The following is a 12,270-nucleotide window of genomic DNA, read 5'->3' on the forward strand; positions in this document are numbered from 1 at the left end:
CAACTGCTTTCTGATTACCAGAGGAGATAGAGAGGGGGAGGGAAGGAGAGTGAGAGAGGTTGCCGCAATCAATATTTTATTCACTGCACGTCTGGGCAGCTGAATACACACAACAGCATTGACTCCCTTTCTTTCTCCATCTCTCTCTCTCTCTCTGACTGGGGGACATAAACCTATTGCGATTGACAGGCTAGTTGCATAATTTATTTTCACCAGCTGAAAGGCAGAGCGAAAGAGAGAGAGAGAGGCAGAGCGAGAGAGAGAGGCAGAGCGAGAGAGAGGCAGAGCGAAAGAGAGAGAGAGGCAGAGCGAGAGGCAGAGCGAGGAGAGAGAGGCAGAGCGAAAGAGAGAGAGAGGCAGAGCGAGAGAGAGAGAGGCAGAGCGAAAGAGAGAGAGAGGCAGAGCGAAAGAGAGAGAGAGAGGCAGAGCGAAAGAGAGAGAGAGAGGCAGAGCGAGAGAGAGAGGCAGAGCGAAAGAGAGAGAGAGAGAGGCAGAGCGAAAGAGAGAGAGCGGAGGGGGGCGTGGCGTGGCGTAGTGTAGCGTGGTGTGGTTGGGCAGATGGTTCCTTCTGGCTCCCTTGCACTCGACGTTTACTCCTCAAACCGATCACCGGGAACCCCTAATTTTCCAGCCTTCAACCGTGTGTAATTAATTACCCGATTCTACTTAATGAGGTAGCTATGTTTTCATTTTCACAACCTTTATGTAGGGTATTTGCCTATGTTGTGTATATTGTCATAAACTCCGGTTAAATTCTTTCCTTGATGACGAAGATTAATGTCTAGAAAAAGTTGAGGGAGTCTGTCCCACTCCATGGTTAATTTGTAATCGAAATCAAACAAGCAAACAAACTCTTATCCTCCAACCGTAGAAAAACATCTGACTGGTCGACTCCCTTGTCAGATCGAATCAATGGGTATGGTCAGGGTTGGCTAGGTTACCTTCTAATTGTAATAATTTGCAGTTACTAGTTAGTTACCTGTCCAAAATTGTAATCAGTGACGTCATTTTTGGATTAACCAAACTCAGTTACATCATATAAGGACTTTATGCTACTTATATGATGTAACTGAGTTTGATTACTTTCCGTAAGAGGCATTAGAAGAAGACAAGACATCTGTAAATAGCCCACCGAACTACCTCTTCCCCATGTCTTCCCCATGTTATTTATTTTTGCTGGTTTGCACCCCAGTATCTCTACCAGTACATCATCATCTGCACGTCTATCACTCCAGTGTTACTGCTAAATTGTAATTATTTCGCCTCTATGGCCTTTGCACACACTGTACATAGATCTTTCTATTTTTATTTTATTTTGTGTTATTTGACTGTACGTTTGTTTATGTGTAACTCTGTTGTTTTTGTCGCACTGCTTTGCTTCATCTTGACCAGGTCCCGGTTGTAAATGAGAAATTGTTCTCAACTGGCCTACCAGGTTAAATAAAAAAGTGCATTTGGTGTGTCATCATATTGGTCTCTGGCTGCTATGACGACACACCATCATAGAGTCTGATGGAACAAACTTAAACTTGCTCCTTTTTTCAATGCTGAATTGAAAGTAATTGAAAAACAGAAAGGTATCATGTATTTTTTTCCACAAAATTCCTTTCTGAATGTAAAAGTAATTCAATAAGAAACATCTAGTTTTTCAAAAGTATCTGTAATCTGATTACAATACTTTTTGCTGGTAACGTAACTGATTACAGTTAGTGTTTTTGAAATCCAATTACGTATAACTGATCGTGCAGGGGCGACCGGGATGCTGCAGTACAGTAGCCCACTGCAGATGGCCAGCTTCTTGTGTGTGCTGATTTGAAATCCGGGACACAGCACCAATGTAGGTGTAACGGATGTGAAATAGCTAGCTAGTTAGCGGTGGTGGCGCTAATTAGCGTGACGTCACTTGCTCTGAGACCTTGAAGTAGTGGTTCCCCTTGCTCTGCAAAGACCGCGGCAACCTGGGTTGTCGCCCCTGTTTTACCCCACTGATCTAAGGCCAAGTAAGGCACTTGAACCAGAATCTGTAGCACACTTAGGCTTTAGCAGAAGTAGTGTTTAGCCATCACCCCACCACTCTGGGGTGGGAGAGAGGAAGTTACGAAACAGACAGTCCTGAAAAAGTCTTATTTTACAAACGAAAAACCTAGCTCGTATTAAGGCACTTGTGGAGATCAGAGAGGATCTGAGGAAATAATATGCACATATTACACTTAGCCAACCAAAGGGGGGGAAGGAAAGAGAGTTGATGAGATGGGGAGAAAGCGAGAGGGATGGAGAGAGTGTATTGTGGTGTTAACTTATCTCTCTCCTCTCTGGAATGGCATTCTTTATAACTTGTGTGTGTTTTAAAGAAAATACCTGCTTTTTCAGCTTGGTTGAGTGTTCCCTATATGTCATTTAGGGTGAAGAAAATTCACTTGGAACCACTTGTCTTTTCTTGTCAGGAAAGACACCCAGGCAAACACTGTATAGGTGTGTTTGGTTGACTTTATGGGTGTGGGCAAAAGACATACACACATACACATACACACCTCGTGGCCCAACATTGATTGCGGATACAGTGAGCTCAAGGAGCAGTAGGTGTGGGGGACAGGTCCAACCTTAGAACAACATTATCAGTTATATGTAATGACATGGACACACACATACACACAGTAAGGAAGTGTTGTGTGTTGGTGCACACAGTTCACTGTTTGTGTCCAATATTGGAATGTGAGCGAGTTTGTCACGAGATGGGCATCAGGAAACCTAGTCTACCAACAACCATCAGCTGATCCCATTTCAAACCCCACCTGACAGGATCTGAAATGATGGTTTTACCAATCTTCCAGGATATAAATTGGCTGGTGATGGGCTATAGGGTCTCTCTCTCTCTCGATCCTTCCTTCTCTCGTTCCTTCTCTCTCTCTCCACATTGAAAGGGGAAGTGGTGTCTGTCTAGTCAGAAGTGTCATAGGGTTGCAGGATGTGAAGTGGGGCTTGTGATTCTGCATCACTGTATCATCAGATTGTTTTCTACTCAGATATGACCTAATCTACCAGATGCAAAAACATAAACACTGTGTATTTAACACATACATACACATATGACCCTGTGCAAAGATAGTGTTTGTGTGTGTGTCGTTCCTGTCTTGCAGGACAGGGGAAGTTTTTAATTCCAGGTGCATGTAGCTCAGTCTACCAGAAGATGGCAATGGTACCATAGACATGCATGTAAACAAACACTAGTGTTGTGTGCAAAATAGTGGGTTGTGGCCAGTTCCTCATGGATTACAGCCAAACACCGTTAAACAGAGTTGTAGTTATTTGGTGGTAAGTCTTTTTAGGGGCTGCAATGGAAAAACGTTTGGGAACCTATCAACATTGCAGAAAGTAAATTCTGTATCATCACAAACCCATGCTAGGTCTAATATGTTTTGCAGTTAGTTGGGTGTGTATCTTACGAGTGTAGGAGGATTTGGAAATAGGCAGATGAATGTGATTCTGTAGCAGGGTGATAACATGTGATATTGCTAATTTGGAAAGTAAATAACAAAACATGTTTGAGCACTTAGAAGTTTCGGAGGACTGGGGGAGGGGGAGTGCATCTGATGATTAGCCATATGCTGGGATATCATAACAAGAGCTGATCATGCAAGACCTTTAAATATTCTACAGTGTGCATGTGCCCGTGTGTGCTGTAGAGACAGAGATAAGAAAACAGCCTGCTAGCCATGTCTAAACAGATTATTACAAAGCAACTGAACTCCACTGTTTGAAGTGGCTTCCTCTCTTCTCCTCTCCTCCTACCCTTCATCTGACCTGATATGAAAGGACTGTATAGGAGTTAGCAGATTTCCATTATGCACCCTCCTCCTTTTACTTATGCAGTTCTTTCACGTAAGTGCAGATGAAGGATGGAGACTGTACTATTGACATGCTCTCAGGAGTAATACAACAATACTCTGGCAGGCAAATCAATGACCATCCAGATCAGGTCACTAACCTGATCAATGACCAGCCATACTCAACTGGTGGATGTTGCCCATATATAAAACAAATATTCTGTTGGGATTTTAACTTGCTACTGTTGAGAGTTGTAATAGTAGAATTGAAATTGGGTAGGGCATGGTCAGTTTTCCTCTTATGTCGTTCACTGACAGACCTTGCTTAGAGAGATATTTATAACCTGTCAGAAATGTCCAGTTGATCAACTACTGACCATGTTAGATAGATGGGTAAATTAGGCTAACCAGTTCTAAATCTTGTAATTATCATTGCCAGATTACTCTACCCCCCAGAGGGCCCACATTGATTTTGTTGAGTCACTCGGGTATCATAACACACTGGGCAAAATGTGTAGATTTGCAGGAAATTATCTTTAAAACTACAAAAGAACACAGATACTGGACAGAGGAACTCTGCCTAGAAGGCCAGCATCCCGGAGTCGCCTCTTCACTGTTGACGTTGAGACTAGAGGTCGACCGATTATGATTTTTCAACGCCAATACCAATTATTGGAGGACCAAAAAAAGCCATTACCGATTAATCGGACGATTTTATTTATTTATTTGTAATAATGACAATAACTCGATATAATACATCAATAAAAATCTATTTAGCCTCAAATAAATAATGAAACATGTTAAATTTGGTTTAAATAATGAAAAAACAAAGTGTTGGAGAAGTAAAAGTGCAATATGTGCCATGTAAAAAAGCTAACGTTTGAGTTCCTTGCTCAGAACATGAGAACATATGAAAGCTGGTGGTTCCTTTTAACAGGTGTCTTCAATATTCCAAGGTAAGAGGTTTTAGGTTGTAGTTAATATAGTTTTATAGGACTATTTCTCTCTATACCATTTGTATTTCATATACCTTTGACTATTGGATGTTATTATAGGCACTTTAGCATTGCCAGTGTAACAGTATAGCTTCTGTCCCTCTCCTCGCCCCTACCTGGGCTCGAACCAGGAACACATCAACAACAGCCACACTCGAAGCAGCCTTACCTATCGCTCCACAAAAGCCGCGGCCCTTGCAGAGCAAGGGGAACAACCACTCCAAGTCTCAGAGCGAGTGACGTTTGAAACGCTATTAGCGTGCACCCCGCTAACTAGCTAGACATTTCACATCGGGTTACACCAGCCATTAGGCTGATAGGCTTGAAGTCATAAACAGCGCTGTGCTTGCGAAGAGCTACTGGCAAAACGCACGAAAGTGCTGTTTGAATGAATGCTTACGAGCCTGCTGCTGCCTACCATCGCTCAGTCAGACTGCTCTATCAAATCATAGACTTAATTATAACATAACACACAGAAATACGAGCCTTTGGTCATTAATATGGTCGAATCTGGAAACTATAATTTCGAAAACAAAACGTTTATTATTTCGGTGAAATACGGAACCGTTCGGTATTTTATCTAACGGGTGGCATCCCTAAGTCTCAATATTCTTGTTACATTGCACAACCTTCAATGTTATGTCATAATTACGCAACATTCTGGCAAATTAGTTCGCAATGAGCCAGGCTGCCCAAACTGTTGCATATACCCTGACTCTGCGTGCAATGAACGCAAGAGAAGTGACACAATTTCACCTGGTTAATATTGCCTGCTAACCTGGATTTCTTTTAGCTAAATATGCAGGTTTAAAAATATGTAAATTCTGTGTATTGATTTTAAGAAAGGCATTAATGTTTATGGTTAGGTATGGTTATGGTTGTGCTTTTTTCGCAAATGCGCTTTTGTTAAATCATTCCCCAGCGTTGCATCGATTATATGCAACGCAGGACATGCTAGATAAACAAGTAATATCATCAACCATGTGTAGTTATAACTAGTGATTTATAATTGATTGATTGTTTTTTATAAGATAAGTTTAATGCTAGCTAGCAACTTACCTTGGCTTCTACTGCATTCGCGTAACAGGCAGGCTCCTCATGGAGTGCAATGAGAGGCAGGTGGTTAGAGCGTTGAACTAGTTAAATGTAAGGTTGCAAGATTGGATCCCCCAAGCTGACAAGGTGAAAATCTGTCGTTCTGCTCCTGAACAAGGCAGTTAACCCACCGTTCCTAGGCCGTCATTGAAAATAAGAATGTGTTCTTAACTGACTTGCCTAGTTAAATAAAAGTATTAAAAAATATATATTATTATTTTATTTTTTTATTGTTAAAATCGGCGCCCCAAAATACCAATTTCCGATTGTTATGAAAACTTGAAATCGGCCCTAATTAATCGGCCATTCCGATTAATCGGTCGACCTCTAGTTGAGACTGGTGTTTTGCGGCTACTATTTAATGAAGCTGCTAGTTGAGGACTTGTGAGGCATCTGTTTCTCAAACTAGACACTCTAATGTACTTGTCCTTTTGCTCAGTTGTGCACCGGGGCCTCCCACTCCTCTTTCTATTCTGGTTAGAGCCCGTTTGCACTGTTCTGTGAAGGGAGTAGTACACAGCGTTGTATGAGATCTTCAGTTTCTTGGTAATTTCTCACATGGAATAGCCTTCATTTCTCAAAACAAGAATAGACTGACGAGTTCCAGAAGAAAGTTATTTGTTTCTGGCCATTTTGAGCCTGTAATCGAACCCACAAATGCTGATACTCCAGATACTCAACTAGTCTAAAGAAGACCAGTTTTATTGCTTCTTTAATCAGAACAACAGTTTTCAGCTGTGCCAACATAATTGCAAAAGGGTTTTCTAATGAGTAATTAGCCATTTAAAACGATAAACTTCGATTAGCTAACCCAACGTGCCATTGGAACACAGGAGTGATGGTTGCTGATAATGGGCCTCTGTACACCTATGTAGATATTCCATTAAAAGTCAGCTGTTTCCAGCTACAATAGTCATTTACAACAGTATCAATGTCCTCACTGATCAATTTCATGTTATTTTAATGGACAAAAATGTGCTCTTTCAAAAACAAGGACATTTCTAAGTGACCCCAAACTTTTGAACGGTAGTGTATATATTTTTTTTCTTTCTTTACAAATTGATACTTGGAGTCAAATATTGATATAATATCGTCCAAAAATAATGTTGCTATAGTAACTGTATTGACCCCCCCCCCCCCCGTCATCCAAAGACGTCATCCGGATGTCTTTGGAAAGTCATCAATGAGTCACATGATCTTGTGAGCTAAGGCTAGGATGGATTCCATTGTCAATACCACAAAGGCACATACACACACTTACACGTGGGTGGTGTGTAGACAGACAGTTCCCAGGGATAGGAGATCCCAGACATGAATCTCACCCCCAGCTCCCCATTGGCCGTCTGTCAGTGATTGACATGTCTTTGTCCAATAGTTCTACCCTAGGCCCCACCTCATCCTCCCTCCCTCTATTCCTTCTCACATTCACTCCAACTCGCAGCTAGAGTACAGTTAGATCTGCCGTCTTCCGACAGAGAGAGAGAGAGTGTGTGTGTGTGTTATCTAAAGTGAGAGAATAGGACAGGCTTGGAAATCATGGAGTTCCCACACCGTGAGTGGGTACAGGTCAGTGAAACACTGTCACTGTGTGTGTGTCTCTGTCTCTTTCTATTCATCTTTCTCTCTCTCGGTCTGTCTTTTCATAGCTCAGGAAAAGGTGTGTTTTGTTACTGTTGGCTTTCTTTTATAATTGAAGTTGCTGTGTGTGTGTGTGTGTGTGTGTGTGTGTGTGTGTGTGTGTGTGTGTGTGTGTGTGTGTGTGTGTGTGTGTGTGTGTGTGTGTGTGTGTGTGTGTGTGTGTGTGTGTGTGTGTGTGTGTGTGTGTGTGTGTGTGTGTGTGTGTGTGTGTGTGTCTGTCTTGCATGACTTTGTCTGAGCGTGTTTGTGAGAGAACTCTGCATGCTTCCACCTGGCTGGTGAGAGATCCAGAGTGGTCAGCCTTGGCCTCCTCAATTAGAGTGAGTGCTGGCTGTACAACTAGCGTTGTCCCTTGGACTCAAGCATGCAACACAATGTCATAAGAAACTGTATCAGTCAACACCTATTGACCCACAGTAGACTACTAGCCCTTGTTTCTTTGTCAGAAATATAAACTGATATATGAACTTTTTATATATTTTTTATCTTTCATTTGCCACCCTCGTTTCTCTCCTCCTAATCTTCCTCCTTTTTCAGTGGCTACTCCCTGCAGCACCGGTCTAACCGGACCCATTGTTAAATGTTTGTCACTGTGAATATCTCAGCTGCACACACCTCACACTTCTCTCTCAATAGAGAAAGAAATACTTTTTTTTGTTTTTAAATGAAGAGTTGGGGGAATTTCTCTTCTACTTTCTAAAACAATTCTGCAAGTTCATAAAGACACACAGACATATGTCCAGAGGTGTGTGTGTGTTTAGGAGGTATGGTATTAGTTGTAGGTGGCTTTCCTGCTGTCGTGTCCTTATTTACAGAAAACAACATTTATAGAGCACAGTGTGTGTATGTTTTTAATACCTACATGAAAGTGTGTGTGTAGGGTAATATAGTACGGTACATGCAGGTAACGGAAGCATGAGTATTTGCATGAAGTGAGCGTTATTTCCATACGGAGTGAATGAGTGAAAGCAGAGGGAGTGAATGTAAGTGTGTGTAGACTCTCTCTGTTTCTCCAGGAACCATTTTAGGAAATGAATGCCATGATAAAGGGGAGACCTTGCCAGGAAGGCGCACCCACACTCAAACACATGCTTGCACATGCAAGCATACACACACACACACACACACACACACACACACACACACACACACTGCAGCTCTGTTGGTAGGACACCAGGTTGCTGATCTTGCCATGCTCTTTTTCTGGGCCAGTCTGTTTGGAGCCATTTCTCTAATCTCTCACTTGTTTCACCATGTCTGAGCAGCTCACCTGCCTCAATGTTTCTGTCAATACACACTTACTCTCAGATAGTCATAAACGTGTTCAGGAGCGCATGTCTGACCTGTGGCCTTTAGATGATTTGAATCTGCTGTTTAGGTTTTAAAGAACACACACAAATACACGCACACAAATAATGCTGGATTAAACATCACACTGCTGTGTCATACCTCCACCGTTGTCCTGTTTCTCTCTGATAATCCTATTGTTTAGTGCCTGCTCTGTGACCAGAGAGGGAGAAAGGGATGTAGAGAGATGAGATATAATTAACTTTATCTTTAAATAAAGCTGGAATCCGTAGCTGTGAAACTCACAAGTCCATTTGCAATATTACAACAAAGACGTTACTTCAAACCAAGAACATTGTTTTTTTCCCATCAGACATCAGTGCACGCGCAAATAGAACAGCAGAGTATTTTTTGACAACGATGCTCCATTTCCTAAACTAAATAAATAACAAATGCACCTGGGGTGAGTTTCATCTCATGCAGATCTCAAATCAAATTGTGTTTGTCAGATGCTTCATAAACAACAGGTGTAGATGTAACCGGTGTGAAATGGCTAGCGGGATGCGCCCTAATAGCGTTTCAATCAGTGACGTCACTCACTCTGAGACCTTGAAGTAGTTGTTCCCCTTGCTCTGCAAGGGCCGCGGCTTTTGTGGAGCGATAGGTAACGATGCTTCGAGGGTGTCTGTTGTCGATGTGTGCAGAGGGTCTCTGGTTCAAGCCCAGGTAGGGGCGAGGAGAGGGACGGAAGCTAAACTGTTACATAGACTAACAGTGAAATGCTTACTTACGGGTCCTTCCCAACAATGCAGAGAATAACAGGAGTAATAAATACACAATAAGTAACGTTAACTGTAGTACCCGTACTGAGTCCATGTGCTTGGGTACAAGGTAATTGAGCTCCTTGCGGTCTGATGCCAAGCCATTGCCATACCAAGCGGTGTTGTAGCCAGTCAATATGCTCTCAATGGTGCAGCTGTATAACTTTTTGAGAATCTGAGGGCCCATGCCAAATCTTTTCAGCCTCCTGAGGGGGAAGAGGCGTCGTCGTGTCTTCTTCACGACTGTCTTGGTGTGTGTGGACTATGATAATTCCTTAGGGATGTGGACACTGAGGAACTTGAAGCTCTCGACCTGCTCCATTACAGCCCTGACGATGTGGATGGGGCCATGTTCTGCCCTCTTTTTCCTTTAGTCCACGTTCAGCTCCTTTGTCTTGCTGACGTTGAGGGAGAGGTTGTTTTCCTGGCACCACACTCCCAGGTCTCTGACCTCCTCCCTGTAGGCTGTCTCATCGTTGTCGGTGATCAGGCCTACCACCATCATGTCGTCAGCAAACCTAATGATGGTGTTAGAGTCGTGCACGGCCACGCGGTCGTGGGTGAACATTGAGTATAGGAGGGGACTAAGCACACACCGCTGAGGGGCCCACGTGTAAAATATTGTCTCATGTACATTGTGTAATTTACTGATGGGCCCTAATTAGCCCCATGGGGATATCCCTGGTCATTCCGATCGGGTCGTGTACAGCTGCGCTCTGAATGGATGATTACTTGGGTGCTGCCAGCTGTTTACACTTTAGTCAATTTTGACACTATAATATTTTTTTTGATGCCACATATGCAATTTTCAAAAGGATAAGTTTATTTTTTGGTTGAGTTGGACTTTAAGGAGAGTGGAAGCAGCCTTGTTATATTTTAGCATTAAGCCATGGCTTACAGAGAAGACAGCCTATGGCAACAGTGTGTGAATTCCATTGTGTTTCCTCCTCCTCCTCGTTGTCTTTAGCCTGCTACTACAGGCCATTCCTGATGTGCTGCTATTCACCAGTTCCCATTCAAACACTCTTACCAGCCTTTATCTGCATATTTACACACACATACAACCTACTGCCTTGGGCGTAACAGTAACACTAAGGTTGCAGCAGATTCCATAAACTTGTCATTGACGTCATGTTGTCTACCTGGTCTCTCTGTCTGTCCCTGTCTCTCCCTACCTCCCTCCCCCCTCCCCCTCTGCCTGTTCACCAGGTGAGCCCTGGGCGCCGAGCGTGCTAGCCAATAACCATGCTGCGCCAATCTGAGCCTACCAATAGCACGTTGCACCTGGTTGCTACGGATATGAGTGAAATTATGGAGAATTTGGACACTCGTGAGCTGTACCTAGGAGACGGGGAATATGACACTACAGACTTTAAACTCCCAGGTAGGGTGTGTGTGTGCGCAAATGTTTTATTCATTGATTGATGGATTAGTTTATAAGAAGACAGTTTTACCCATCTAACTATTCATAACCTATTCATGAGCAACAAAGTGTGTGTAGTGTGGGCAGGTAAGTTTTGCTCAAGATGTTGTGTGGGGAATGTTATGTCTTAGAGATGTGTGTGTGTAGTGTAGTTTCTGATGTGTGTGTGTAGTGTAGTTTCTGATGTGTGTGTGTGTAGTGTAGTTTCTGATGTGTGTGTGTTCCCCCAGAGGAGCGTCGGGGCTTTGCGTCTGTCTACAATACTGTGGGGTTTAAGGAGGCAGAGGTCAAGGTGTTTCTCTCCTCTCCCATCACCGCTAAGATACTAGAAGTGGAGAGATTCACCTCTGCACAGGACCGCTTCAATATCACATCACAGCGCAGTGTCAACAAGGTACACACGCACATACCTCAGCAAAGCACCACAACACACACAAACACACACACACTCACTCAGCCATACCTTTTATATTTTTCCTGTCTGTGTAGAGTCTGCCTGCGGTATTTAAGATTGAAATGAGACATGGAGAGTTCAGCTGGGTGGTCAAGAGGAAGGAGAAACACTTCATGGACCTCCATAGAGAACTGCTCCGATACAAGACTTTCATGAGAATACCACTACCCTCCCGCAGGTACACACACACACACCTGTTTGTTTTACTACCCTTGTGGGGACCAAAAAATGGATTCCTATTTAATATCACATTTTTACTAACCCCTAACCCTTAACCCCTCACCCTAACTCTAATTGGAACTCTAAACCTAACCCCTAAGCCTAAAATAGCCTTTTTCCTTCTGTGGACTGGCAAAATATCCCCACTTGTCCTAGTGTTCCTTCTTTTTACTACTAGGATAGTAAAACCAAAAATACACACACACACACACGTACACGCACACGCACACACACGCACACGCAGTATCAAAGATGTTGAAACTGAAAAGACACTAACAATTTCCTATTGACTCTCTCTTTCTCTCCATCCTCTCTCTCTCCCCCCTCTCTCTCTTCCAGCCACACAGTGAGAAGGCATAGTGTTCGGAGGTCAGAGGTCAGGGCCATGCCCACTCTGCCACGGGGGAGCGGGGATGAGCTGGCCCGGGAGGAACAGGTGTCCAGCAGGAGGGTACGCCATTCGGCAAACACATTTGTCAATCACCTGCTTTACTCTTCCTAACACGATATGTCT

At 43.2% G+C, this 12,270-nt stretch overlaps 1 protein-coding gene across 3 annotated transcripts in view; it reads left to right on the forward strand.

Annotated features, from left to right (window-relative positions):
- Positions 1-478: 478 nt before the first annotated feature.
- The window catches only part of LOC139420295 (phospholipase D1-like), a 28,885-nt gene continuing 17,093 nt past the window's right edge, over positions 479-12,270 (forward strand). For 2 of the 3 annotated variants that reach the window (XR_011635492.1, XM_071170215.1), the window contains exons 1-5: positions 7,382-7,480; positions 10,870-11,044; positions 11,314-11,477; positions 11,573-11,715; positions 12,096-12,207. Coding sequence is in view for 2 of the 3 variants with exons in the window: in XM_071170215.1 (XP_071026316.1) it covers positions 10,906-11,044; positions 11,314-11,477; positions 11,573-11,715; positions 12,096-12,207 (558 nt within the window). In the remaining variant the exon portion in view is untranslated. Of the gene's footprint in view, positions 675-7,381; positions 7,481-10,869; positions 11,045-11,313; positions 11,478-11,572; positions 11,716-12,095; positions 12,208-12,270 lie in introns of those variants that run through there. The other variant, XM_071170216.1, reaches the window with a different exon arrangement.

Source organism: Oncorhynchus clarkii, chromosome 11 (genome assembly GCF_045791955.1).
Source record: "Oncorhynchus clarkii lewisi isolate Uvic-CL-2024 chromosome 11, UVic_Ocla_1.0, whole genome shotgun sequence".
In the NCBI taxonomy this organism is placed as follows: domain Eukaryota; kingdom Metazoa; phylum Chordata; class Actinopteri; order Salmoniformes; family Salmonidae; genus Oncorhynchus; species Oncorhynchus clarkii.